At 36.3% G+C, this 14,104-nt stretch overlaps 1 protein-coding gene across 1 annotated transcript in view; it reads left to right on the forward strand.

Moving 5' to 3' along the window:
- Positions 1–14,104, forward strand: part of SNTG2 (syntrophin gamma 2) — a 553,256-nt gene that overhangs the window by 359,158 nt on the left and 179,994 nt on the right. Inside the window, exons 11-12 of the mRNA XM_075555664.1 lie at positions 1,586–1,624; positions 9,865–9,981. Coding sequence (XP_075411779.1) covers positions 1,586–1,624; positions 9,865–9,981 — 156 coding nt within the window. The remainder of the gene's footprint in view (positions 1–1,585; positions 1,625–9,864; positions 9,982–14,104) is intronic.

Here is a 14,104-nt window from a genome sequence, read left to right on the forward strand (position 1 = left end):
TCCTTCAGCGTAACTCCATGTGTCTTGTCAGGAAGATGAAGCAGAGATGTGTCTGGCCTTCAGTGAGCTTCTCTGTCCCACCTCAAAATGAGGTCAGCAAGCTGCAACCTGATTGACAGGCAAGACTCGACCCCTTGCTCAAGTTGACAGTTGATTATGAAACTGCCACATCGCCCGACTTAAAATGTTGGTACTTCACAGCTTGTGTTGGTTCCTTTTGGCTCTCTCTCTCCCCAGACATTCACATCCATGCACTAAATATTTGTATATATTATATAATTCAGATACATTGACATCATGCCCAGATTTTACTTTGGGGTATCTAACTGGGTTAAAGAATGCAAGTCTCCAAATATGAAAATTTATGAAAAAAATTCTCTATAACCTGAAACATCACTTTGAAGTTTTCCGTCCTGGAATCCAAAAAAGTGCTGTGTTTTCTTGAGTCAGTTGGTGGAAGCTCAAAGTCAATAGGAAATTGAAAATATAAGAAGAAAAAAGAAAAGGAGTAAGGGTAAACTTTTAATTGCATATAAAGTTAGCTAACATCAGCACAGACAGAATGTTGACCTTAATTGGACACAAGTAAGAGGCTCATGTAAAGCCTATCCTCAGAGTCTTGATTGACTTTGACCAATTTTCTTGTTCTTATTTCATCTCAGAATTTTCCCAGCATTTGCATCACTATTCTGCTTCTGTTTCACTGGCCAATCTCTGCAAGGCTTTGTGACAAATGAGCCTCACTGTCAGACTGTCTGGTGATGCAGATAATCCCGCCCATTCATACCATGTTCCTTCATTCCACCCCTGGCTCATACCTACCTGGTTCTTGATAGCTTTGAAACAGAAGTTGGTTAAATAAAACAAATACATAGATTTCTGTTCTGTAGACCATCGAAACATTCTTCTGTTTTGTAAGGTAACACGAGATTCTCCCCAGGATTTCAATTCCCAAATTTGAGATGTTGAATTTCAAAGTATCTGGATGGAAAGATGAAGACTGACATTTGCAAAAATGCACGTGACAGGAATCCTTCAGTTCTAGGTGATTTTCACACATCGTCTTTACTACCGAGAACAGAGCTGGAAAATTGCAGACACTTTAAAACTTCCTTTCCAGTTCTGCAGATTTAGGCATGCTATATTTCTTGGTCTCCATGCCCTCATTGGTAAATTTTTTGAAAATATTATTTACATTTCAGGATTGTTAGGATAATTAAAGGAACACCTGTAAAATATGTTAATTAGAATCCCCATAAAACAGAAATAATCCCACATTTTCTCAAATATTGAAATTAAAACATCTGCTACCTTATCAGTCCACTTACATAAATGTTAATATTCTAAAAAATAATTTAAATATGTTAATATAGGATTTTCCTATTAAGAACAGTATTACAAGAAGAACCTCATAAGTTTGTATCTACAGTGCTCTGCTTTTTTAAATAAAAATACATCATAAAAGAAATTTTCTTTACAAGGTCATTTGTAAAGCTTATTAAATTTTCCTGCATATTAAATGGGTTGAAAATATATGATATCAATGCACTTGCTATACGGACTCTTTATTACCTTCTCTCTACAGATGAAAATGGCAAATAAATGCTGTTCTCCTAGTGACCAGGTAGGATTTGTATTTTCACATTGATAAAGCAATAAGTTCCCCAAATAGTCTCTTCTTTGAAATTTGAGTTGGAGATGTCTGATGTTCCTGAAGTTGACGCGCATGCTCTAAGTTTTAACTCAGCAAGACTCTACCTTTATAGTAGAAACAGTGTGAGGGAAATCGTTCTGATCTCACATTTACCATGTTATGAGACATTTATACTGTACATTTATACAGCAGCAATTAGGTTTTATAAGGAAAAATGATTGAGACAGTAATGCATGATTAACCATACAGAATTATTTGTTATGGAGACAGCTATATAATTGTTTACAATATTAAGGATAACGTAATTTTCATTGATAACTTCCTTATTTGGACAAGCTCACACTTCGTAGGCCTATGTACTCACATATTTTTTGAAGGTAAGGTGGATATTGTAAGTGCTCTTTGAAAGTCAGAGAATTTGTTCATTGTTCTTATCCTGGCTTAGGCTCATTCATGTCAGTAATTATCACTTTATTCCTATTGAGAGCAAAGTCTGAGGTTCAACATATTTGGCTTTCTATTTCAAAGACTACTCAAAAACTAGGTTCATAAATACTTTATAATATATTATAATAAAAAACTTTATGATCACATATATATGCTTTCAAACTATGTCATTCTTCCATTTCCTGTTTAATAAAGTAAGTCTAAGATATAATATAATCAAAAATTTTAAAATGTGTACTTCATTAGATTTCTAGTTATGTGAATGTATGTATATATATTTAAGGGACCTAAGCATCTCTGCATTATATCCCAAGTTAAGAAGACTGAAAAAATGTGTTTAATTTTCATCAAATGCTACAAAACTTGTTTAAAAAATGTTTGAATTCATATTCAAGTAAAGTTGTGCCAATCACATCTTGATGGAAAACCAGTGAAATTAAGGCTATATTTCAAATTACTGTAAATCACAGTAACGCATTACAACAGAACACAGTTGCCTCAAGGCTGTAGCAACTGTTTTCAGGAGCAGAGAGCCTCACCTTACTCCCATGGTGCAGCTGGTGGTTCAGAACTGCTGACCTTCAAGTGAACAGACCAACAATTAACTCACCTTGCCACCAGGGCTCCTAATCAACTGAGCCAATAGATACATTGAGAAAGGATTGAAGTTGTCAAGGACTTCATTTTGCTTGGCTCCTTAATCAGTGTTCATGGAAACAATAATCAGGAAATCAAATGCTATTTCATTACAGGACCTCTTGAAAAGCCAGGGTCGCTTTGAGGATAAGGTGATCATGGTTCGCAGAGTCGGCCCCTTGTGCTGGGTCACTCTGAGTCTGAATCAAGTAGATGGCAGTGGGCTGGGTTGGGTTTATCCTCTATCATACCGTAGCGTGTTTCATTGATGCTTGTTTTTACCAACATTCGCATATTTTGTATGAATTATAGGAGTTTTAGATTTTTAATTGCTTTTCACCAAAAGGCACTTGTACGAGGGGTTAACCCCCAAAACCAGGATGTGATTTGAGGGGGATAGTGAATTTGGAATTCATTCCACCGGGGCAGACTTTCTTAATCAAGCTTTCTATTTAGAAGTTCTGAAAAGATTGTGTAACAGTGTGTGTGTGTGTGTGTGTGTGTGTGTGTGTGTGTGTCGGGGGCGGGGGGTGGGGAAGGGAACGGAAGGGAATGTCCTGATTTGTGGCAGACAGGGGACTGGTTTTGCCACCACGACAACTTACCTGCTCACAGAGTCATCTCAGTGTACCAGTTTGGAACAAATTTCAGCAAGCATCTCTTGCCCTACGCACCTTACTCACCTGATCTTGTTCCATGTGACTTGTTTTTTATGCAAATTCAGAGGGACATGAAAGAACAGTGATTTGATGGCATAGAGGAGGGGAAGAATAAAATGAGAGAAGTGCTGTCAGCCATCAAACAGATGAGTTTGAAAAATGTTTCCAAGTATGGAATCACATTTTGACAAATGTATTAAGTGTAATGGAGAGTATTTTGAAGGTGATAAGGTGTTTTTTTTAATTAAATGCATAGCTTTGAAAAAAGTCCGGGTTTAGGGGGGTACCCCCTCATATATCTTTGCATAATGTTGCAGAGTAAGAGATTTGATGTCTTTGTATGAACAGACAGACATATCTGAAAAACAAATTTTGGTAAGTTAAGTTTTTAAAATATACTTAGCTGGTCTTCACAATGTTTCATTGTTTAATCCATAATTATAAGACACTGCTAGGGAACTAAATTCACCTTTCTAAGTGTGCAATAGTAACTCTCTGGCAAAATCTATTCTGGAGAGATGGGATGATACTGCGACACATTTATCATTTTAAACTTGATCTCAACCCTCAGAGTCAGCACCTGCCCTCGCGTGCATGGTTCACAGAAGCTCCTCTTTAAAGCATGTTCATTTTGCTTGCACTGCAGCCACTGCCAGACTCTCCGCACCATTTGGGCATTCGGCATTAGCACAGTAGCAATGGTGCTTCCTATAAGCCATGGGATAAGCTTCCAGAGAATTCGCTAATACTTTAAACTGTTCTCAATTCAAAGTAACACGAACTTTTCAGGCACCCCCCGGTTTGTCTTTCATGTGACCACTGGATGGGTGCCAGTCACCACGCTGTAAATAGTAGGTAAGCACAAACTGTAACATATAAGTGTGTGATAGGGAATCATGATAACAATTATATTAATAGGGATGCAATGAAAAATATTTAGAGACAGCTGTAATAAATCAGTAATCTTTCCTCTGAGGAATTTGTTTTGAGATTAGATGATAATAGAATGAGATTGACTATTGGAACCCGCCTTGCAGTGGCATAGGTGCATGGTAGGGGTGGGCCTTGTCAATTACTTACATAAAGATTACACCCTGCTAGTGCAGTGGGCTATGACTTGGGCTACTAGGCACAAGGTCAGCAGTTCACAACCACAGGCAACACATAAGGCTTTCTACTTCCATAAAAATTACAGCATCAGAAACCCATAGGGGCTATTCTACCCTGTCCTCTAGGGTAAAATTGACTCAAAGAGGGTGTAATTTTTAAACACTATTAGCAATTTTTACTCTGCAGCACATGGGGTTGCCAGGAGTCACATCAGTGTGATGGTAACATCTTTGGCTTTTATGTGTTTTCTCTGCTAGATGGATTCTAGTTAGTAAGACTTGAATTTCACCTGATTTAACATGAGACTCACATCAGAGGCTCTTTTCCCAAGAACTGCGTTGTCTGGAAAGCTGGATAAGTGAATGTTAGTCTAGTCTGCAATGGATGTAATCACATCACTAACACACACACACACACACACACACACACACACACACATGAATGCCACGAGAGTGATCTTATTTGAAAAGTATAATGAAGGGTGCTTGTCTTTATTCAGTTTGCAGCCCAGTCCTGTTGCCTCTTGAAGCAAAGCCCTTATCTTCTTTTCATTCATAGTACTGTTGATAGAAATCTGAAGGAATTGCTTCGAGATCAAGGACCATATTTGGTATCCTGTATTCCGTATACCACCTAGCATTGAGCCTTTGTACAAAATAGAGAGGAAGTAAATAGTGTTGAACTGATTTGGAGCAGCAGATCTTAGAGAAATTAATACTTTGTGTTAGAGAGAATTCTCTAGAGAAACAAAACCAGGACACTTACAATTTGATAGATAGATAGATAGATAGATAGATAGATAGATAGATAGATAGATAGATAGATAGACAGATAGACAGACAGATTCAGCAGGAAGGAATAATATAGTTAATTAGTTCACACAGCAGTACAGAGGGCTCACTCCAACTCACTTCCATGAAACAGTTAATATACTGGCAGTCCTTCAACTCATGAGGGCTGCTGGGCCCAAGGTCAAGGAAGCAGATAGCTGAGTCTCCTGTAGTTCAATGCAGGCAGTCCAGCCACAGGCAGCAAACAGCAGGGTAGTCACCAACAGCCAGATGACCGGATCCAACAGTCATTGTATACACCAGTAGTGTGGTGAAGCAGATCTCGAAGAAACCTCAAGCTATAGTAACACATTCCATAGATTGGGTGTCCCACAGGTAGTGTGGCTCCCAAGTTGAGGCAGAGAACTAACTAATGCAGCTGCACACTGGTCCAACCCCCAGAGAGCAAGAGACAGAAAGGCAAGGCTCATTGAGCCATTTATCTCTTTGCCTTTCCATCAAACTGTGGCCTTATTAATTCCACATATCTTTATTGGCCAGGTTGGCACAATAAACCTACCTATCACATACTTACTTGAAACTTTAAAAACATGAGTGGCATTTCCTTTCCATCCAACAATCAATTCTTGACTTTTATATATAGTGAAGCTGTCACAGTATTTTGATAAATATGAAAAATCAAGAGTGTTGGACAACTGCTAAAAGTGATGAATGAGGAAACTGCCCCCACCAACAGAGAAGAAATAGAAGGATAATACTTAAAAAACAGAGTTGAGATGTGATAGAATCTTACATTTTTTAACCAAACAACCATTTAATGTATCATTCAAACTGGGCACTTTGGTCTGTGGCAAAGACTAACTTAAAAGAGAACTTAAGGCCCCAGCAAAAATTAGAATTGTCCCAGACAAACTGGAACAGATGCTTGCCCCAATAAAATAGCAGGCAGTTCTAAATATTCCCAGAATAAGCTTCTTCTTGAATAATCTACACTAAAAGTAATATAAAAGAAACCATAGTGATACGGATGAATTCCTTCTCAAATACTAAATGATGCAGGTAATTTTGATGTGTCAACATAAAAGAACTTTCTACAAAGTAATAATCATATTTATGTGTGATTTATATATTGACTAGTTTGAGCCAAATATATGGAATGTCCATAGAAGCATCATCAGAAAAAGTAGATGGAAATATATCACTTTTATAATGGTTTATATCCTATGATATAATTATAGTAATACAATCAGGTAGGCATTAATAAAATTATAATATACATTTCTGGAACATATAATAAGGCATTAGAAAATCCATAATGGAAAAGAAAAAATTAGCTGCCTTTTGTATAATTTATGAACTGCCTATACCAAAGGATTTCTAAAGTAACCATTATTCCTAATAATAGCAAAGATATTACTTATTTTCTAATTAAAATTAATAGATTTAAATTGCATATGAAATTTAATTACATTCACATTCAACTAATAGATATTTCAGATTAACAACCTGTATTATTGGTCTGGTCAACTGTCTTCACCAGAAAAGTAACTCTTCATTCATTCTTCAGCATAAAATTTCTGTTGAACTCTGTGTCAATGACTGAATTGACCAGATTTTAAAAGGGAAAACAAATATGTGTTTCCCAGAAACCTGCTGTGGTCGAGTCCATTACAACAGAGGTGAAGATCCCAGCGGCATTTCTGAGGCCTCAGTATGCATGGAAGCAGACGGGCTCATCCTTCTCTGGCAGAATGGGTGGTGTTTTCAAACCACTGACCTGTTGGTTAAAAGTTTGGTGTATAACCCATTGCAACACCAGAGAGCCTTAAAGATTGTAATAGGACCTATTAATTATGTGGAATTGTGTGGTATTGAAGATCTTGTCATACACCTCACTTCATTTACTCCTAGAATCAGACAGCATTTATAGATAAGGACTTTAACATTCAGAGACTCCTGAAGGGCGTTTGGCCTTGAAGTCGAGAGTCTACTTCGAAAGTAGCTGGGCCTGCCGCACTCCTGGCGTGGTATGGATCTGTTACTAACCCAGACTTAATAAGGCCCCTCTGACGCAAAAGAAGGCAAGCAAGTGAATACTTTTCCAGAGCTACATGGCAGCTCATTGACTTTCATGACGTATTAAGGGTGTTAAACCTAGTAACTTTAGACGCCTTTATATTTTAGATCCCTTTTTTATATTTGATTATAAAATCTAACCAAACATCCAGTATCAATTAGTTTGGGCCACATACTAACTTAAGAAAACTTGCTCAAAGTATTTACTACCTCTGTGTTCTGGCTTCACATAATAAAGGTATATTTATGAACAATTCTGGCCTATTATTTTTCTTTTGATGTAAAAGTCACTCTTTGGTATTCATTGTTTTAGCAAATGTGCTTGAAGATATTCCTATCATAAATAAGTTATCTAAATTGCTATTCTCATGCAATGAGTTGAGAACTAAATAATCGCCATTGAATTCATGTTGAATATCGAGCATGTGCTAAATACATTACCTAGAAAAATGGCGTGAGTTTTCGCAATGAAAGTTCAGTACATGATGATTTGCAGTCGTCGCATTGTTCTTGGTATTAGAAACAAGAACATTGTACCCATATGACCAACCAGATAAAAAGGGCAAAATGCAATTAGATGTTGGACAATGGCCCCCTTAATTGGTTTTCAATCCATGAGAAATGCAAATAGTCTAGTACTTTAGTGGTTTTGTTGTTGTTATGTTTCTTAAACCAAAACTCAGAAAAGCAAAGTCACTGGCATTGAGTCAATGCCAGCCCACAGTGATCCTATATGACAGGATAGGACTGCTCTTAGGAGTTTCTGAGACCACAACTGTTAACAGGATAGAAAGCCCCATCTTTCCCATGTGGAGCAGTTGGTAGTTTTGAACTACTAACCTTGTAGTTCTCAGCCTAACATGAACTACTACACCACCAGGGCTCCACTTTTTCTTAAGACAGTATTAATGCATAACAAAAAAAGGTAATTTTACATCCCATTTGTGAGAGGTGGTCTCTCAGGCAGTATTAAATTCCCATAAGAATCATGAAGTAGATAATTTATTTTGTTTTTTTTATGTTGAAAAACTGAAGTTCAGCAAAATTGATTATTTCCAATAGCTCATGGGCTTAAGATAAATCTATTATTATGACAGCATTAGTAGATTTCATGTGCTATTGACACCTTAGGAGACTTTTGAGTCCAAGGACCCGGACAAAGAATTGGGTGACTTTATGAACCTCCATCTAGTGTAGCTGGTGAGTCAAAATTATGACTTTGTATTCTTTAAATGGTATGTATTCAATACTCAAACTCTTAATAATGTTCATAATTTAGCTATACTTAACTCTCCACCATATAATATTCCTTACTTTTCTCTTTTGCATAACTGAAAATACTGTTGCAGAAAACTTTCTTTTCTTTTTAGTATTATCGTTATTAGCACTTTCATTGGCATGTAAGTCACATGCAATCCAGTAGTGTACTCACATTAAGAAGAGTTTTACTACTACTTTACCTCAGATCTTGAAGTCAAAACTAGCTTATCACAGTCCTCATACGATGTTGCTCACCAACACTGAGACTGTCCGTTGTTTGTCGGGTAAGAAACTGATGCAAGACATCCCCTCCTTTGAGCACATTGCGGTGGTTGTTCCATTCACCCACGTACCTCTATTGAGGACGCTCCAGAAAGACACTCGATTCTCAGAGATGTGTTAAGGTATAAATGGCCTTCAACGGGAAGCAGCTTATTGGAAATCTTCATTTCATGAAGTGGTCAGTATATCTATGAAAGTTTATTTTTATTTTTAAATTTTCAGTTCTTTAAAATGTTTACTATATATGAACGTGTTAAACAATTTCTCATAACATGGCAAAATGAGGAAAGAAAATATTAAAATGAATTGTCTTTATCACGTACTCAGACCTTTATGTTACATTAAGATTTTAGAAAAGACCCAGAAATTTTAGCTTAGTTTGAATTCATGCACCAATGTGTATTATTATTTCCACTAGACATTAGAATCATGACTTTTGGGAGGGGTCTAAAATTATTATAAATACTCAAGACTGGTTGTAACAATCTATTCTTTTTTATTTGTTTCAAAATTATAAGGAATTGAGCAATATGTAGTTGTAAAGAAAGACAAAATAATTAGTTGCTTTTACAAAATCATGGAAATATCTGAAGTGCTATTCTTTACTATAATGTAATTCTTTTAAATATATGTGGGAAATAAAATTCTAATTCAGCAGAGAGGCTAATTACTAGTGAAAACTGTAAACCTATAGAAGTCCATACGTTTAGAGAACCTGGACCAATACAGACTTTGGATTTTCTATTAATGATGTTATATATCCATATCATGTATACTTTATTTAGATATTTTAAAATTTAGTTAGACTTTCCAAGTTTCAACATGCAACTGATTTTAAGTGTGCCGAAAAATTTAGAAGACAACTTGTTTAATATTTGTTTTTCTACTCCTGTGACTGTATGCTCTTATTAAGGCTTGGTTTTTAATTTTCAAAGGTTTCCCTCTGCAGGTTGTGCATATGGGGTGGGTAAATGAGAGACTCCCAGGGACGGACTCCTCCCAAACCTTCAGACACAAGTTCCTGGCACTAAAAGGTTCATCCTTCTACATTTTCCACACGCCTCCGGTAAGAACACTATTGAAATGCCATTGGGCTTGCTTTGTTGATTCTGTTCTTTATATTAGAGAAGCAAAAATAAATCAGATATGATGTTTGAAAATTAACGATAGTGGTTTTACTGATTTTCTTGTTTACCTGGGTGTGGATTGACTGGCTATTTCTTTTTTTTTTTTTTTTGACTGGCTATTTCTTAATTAAATTTCATAAATTAATGAATTTTTAAATTTCAATTCAAAAATCTATTATAACATACAATATTTGGTTTGGTTTTGCCGAAAAATTAGCTTGGCTTAGAGGTAAGGATGGATAAGGCTTTCTATAGGAAGTTAAGAACACATATCAAGGTAAGTCAAAATTTATCTCTGTAGAATCATAAAAACCTTTATTAGATTAAAAAATCCAAATATGAAGATATTTTTCTTGAAATATACCGTTGAAGGGAATTCTGCTAACTCTCTAGCCCTCTCCCAGTGAATTCTCTGTCCTTCACTCTGCACTGCATCGAAATGACAGCTTTGATGTCCTGGAGGAACAAGCATGTTCCACTCATCTCAGAATCTCTAAAAACATCTGTTCTTTGGCAGAAATCTTTGCGTGTATGAAATGGAACCTTATTAGGAAGACTGTTTGACTTACCAGCTCATCTGGCTAGAAACAAACAGAAAAGCTCTAGATAGGATTCATTTGATGGGCAAAAAATAAAAAATTTAAAACTATTATCGTCAAAATATTTTTAAAAATATGAATGAGGAGCTTATGTATGTAGAACCCATAATGTAAATTGATTGCTAAATACTGTTTATACAATCTTATTTTCCAAATTCCACTCATATCATCTTCCAAAACTACCAAGTGTCATGTGCTAATCTGCCTAGAAATTTACTAATTAAATGCACTCTTAGGGAGTCCGAAAATTAAAGCTGCAAACGAAAAAGCAAAACTTACTTGCTTCAGGTATCTAATAAAACAACTTTTAAAACAAGAAATAATGATGAACTCTCTGCCATTTGAAAGATAAAATAATATAATCAGACTTCCTCTTTAGAACATCAAGATAAAAATGTCTTGCATGTGCATTTTATTGTTAAAGTCTAATTTTTTGGAATAATTTTAGATTGCAGAAATGTCACACTTAAGGGTGCAGAAATAGTCTGTAAAATCTTTACCCAGATGTTCTGGTGTTAACACCTTATGCAGTCCTGATGAGTTTGTTACAAATTGAGAAAATGTTATTGATAGACAGACCACTGTGAACCAGGCCTCTAAATCTATTCCAATTTTGCAACTATTGAGGATCCAACACAGTATCACACATGACATTTAACAAATGTTAATAAATGTCCTTCTAATAAACTAATGATGCCAACTCTGACTACAGTTATCTTAATATTGGCATATATAATTGAGTGTCATCAAAACAGATTAAATTATGTTTTGTTACATATTTTGTTCAGTAAAATTTTGAATGGTTTTGCCTAAGGAAGTCCTTGAAATTAAAAGAAAACCTTAAAAATAACTCAGAATAACCAGGATAGCCTCCATTCAGCACAGGCTGTAAAATGCAAGAAGACTGGGGACATGATTTATGATTCTAAGAGTGTAGCTATCCATAATCTATATTTTTGTTACTGCTCCAAGCAGAAGTGCCTCATACGTTACCAATAGAGTCTAAATGAGACCACATCTAATCTTCAATTGAGGAGAAGAAAACACATTCGCGTTACGTGCATCAGATATAAGAGTCGTCAGCTCATCAATTGAAACTTGAACGTACCCACCCTGGCTGGACCAAGGATGGAGGGAGGAATAAAGTGTGACAAAATGTCCCTACATGATACAACTGAGAGTGGTTTAGGAATCCGAATGTTTCCATTCCAATTTGTCAGTAAGATTCTCAGTTTCTGATTGTTTTCCACATACAACATGCTGAATTATGAGAAATGCTTAAAATATTGAATCAAAGTTCTATGTCATTGAAAATAAAATTGAATTTAATCTACATTTGCTGACATTTTCGACTTTGTTGACAAACTTCTCATTGGCAAGATAGACAATGTCATATTTTTATGACTAGTGTGATGTTTTGCTTATTTATTTTAAAATTCAGCAGTCAGTATTCCTTGCATTGATCCATGTTATAAACATCGTATCAGACAAATAGATTGCCTGACCTCCGTTGCTCAGATTTGCCAGAAGCAAGCAATAATACCCTTTATTGCCATAAGTATTTTGTTCAGAAATTTTAAATCTGTCGAAGGTCTGCCCTAAGGAAAGGGAATAACTGGCAAATTAACGTCACTATAGAGCCAGGCTCTCTAGAACCTGTGTTAATTTCGTGCTTCCACACAGCAGGGCCTCAGGGCTGTGGCGGCACAGGCTTTCCTGACTGGCCTTCCTTTACCTTTCTTCCCACAGTGTTGCCGTTCCCAAATTTGATTTTCTTCGTTTGTTTTCTTTCCTTTTTGAAAACGACAACTCCCCTAAAGTACAGATAGTTTAAGAATATATTGACTATATTAGATGTCTTCACAAATACTTTGATTCTGCCTGGTACATTAAAATTCAAACAAATGCATGTGCGCAGTTGGGAAATGCCAGAGCTGTTTACGTAACAGAAAGCAAGGAACAGTGGCTGAGGCCCTTCAGGATCAGGGATCTAGTCCCAGTCCTAACTTTGAAAATCAGTTCTCCAAACTTTAATGTCCTCTGTTGCTCCATTGGAAATTTTCCAGTCTGGTGCCCGAAATTTAATGTTTGAGGGACTTGAATAATTTGCTGGTGACTTGAGAGTCCAAGTACCGCAGTGGATCTCTGACTTCCTCTTCAGGAACAGCGTGCACCTTAAAGTACTTTGTCTGACTTAGTATATAATCCTAATAAAGCTACTTAGCTTTATTACAACTGGCCATTAAAGTCCCATATGAGTTGATAATTACATCTTATCATTAGCGCCCTATATGACTAATACACGAGAAACTTTCGAAAGTGCATCTTCTAAATCAGCTGGGGCCAGGCAGCACATTTTGTCTTTTGTTTGGCCTCGATTTAAAAGGTGTTTGCAAAAAGCCAGGTAATTTGCAGGAAGTGCTTATGTCCTCAGAATTAGCTATTCTTCTAGGCATCAGGAGACTCAGAACATCACCGTCAGGTAAAAGTTGCATCTACTTAAGCAGGTTTTTTTAAATGTATGAATTCTGTTGTATTTGTTTTTCTTTGTTTTTTCATTTTTTGAAGAAATGCAATATTGACTTACCAAAGTTCTGGTAAATTTTATAGTATTTTGATTTTTACTTTATTTTTCTTTTGTATTTTAGGACTTTCTAACTTTTAAAACATGAAGTATTGTGATTCATCATTATATTAAATTTAACTCTTAGATGTACAATTCCTTGGGGGAGGGGTTGTTTGGTTTTGAGTCTTGGTTAACGAGGGTGCGTGGGAAACTATTGCTTTTGTAGTTAGGTTTCCTCAAGTTCATTCTAAATCCTAGCGACCCTGTGCACATTAGAACAAAACACTGTTTTCCTATGCGTCCTCACCAACCATTCGATTTTTACAAGGCATTGTTTCAGCCAAGATGTTGATTTATCTTATTGAGGACCGTCCCCTTTTCTACAGGGAGAGGGACGGCAGAGAAGAGGGGGAAGGGAGACTCCGGATAGGGCAAGATATGACAAAATAACAATGTATAAATTACCAAGGGCACATGAGGGAGGGGGGAGCGGGGAGGGAGGGGAAAAAAAGAGGACCTGATGCAAAGGGCTTAAGTGGAGAGCAAATTCTTTGAGAATGATTGGGGCAGGGAATGTACGGATGTGCTTTATACAATTGATGTATGCATATGTATGGATTGTGATAAGAGTTGTATGAGCCCCTAATAAAATGTAAAAAAAGAAAAAAATTTAAATCATTTTGGTAGGTACAACTCTTATCACAATCCATACATACATCAATTGTGTAAAGCACATTTGTACATTCATTGCCTTCATCATTCTCAAAACATTTGCTCTCCACCTAAGTCCCTGACATCAGCTCCTCATTCCCATCCCCCTGCTCTCCACTCCCTCATGAACCCTTGATAATTTATAAATTATTATTTTGTCATATCTTGCACTGTCCGATAAATCCC

This window comes from Tenrec ecaudatus, chromosome 8 (assembly GCF_050624435.1).
Source record: "Tenrec ecaudatus isolate mTenEca1 chromosome 8, mTenEca1.hap1, whole genome shotgun sequence".
In the NCBI taxonomy this organism is placed as follows: Eukaryota; Metazoa; Chordata; class Mammalia; order Afrosoricida; family Tenrecidae; genus Tenrec; species Tenrec ecaudatus.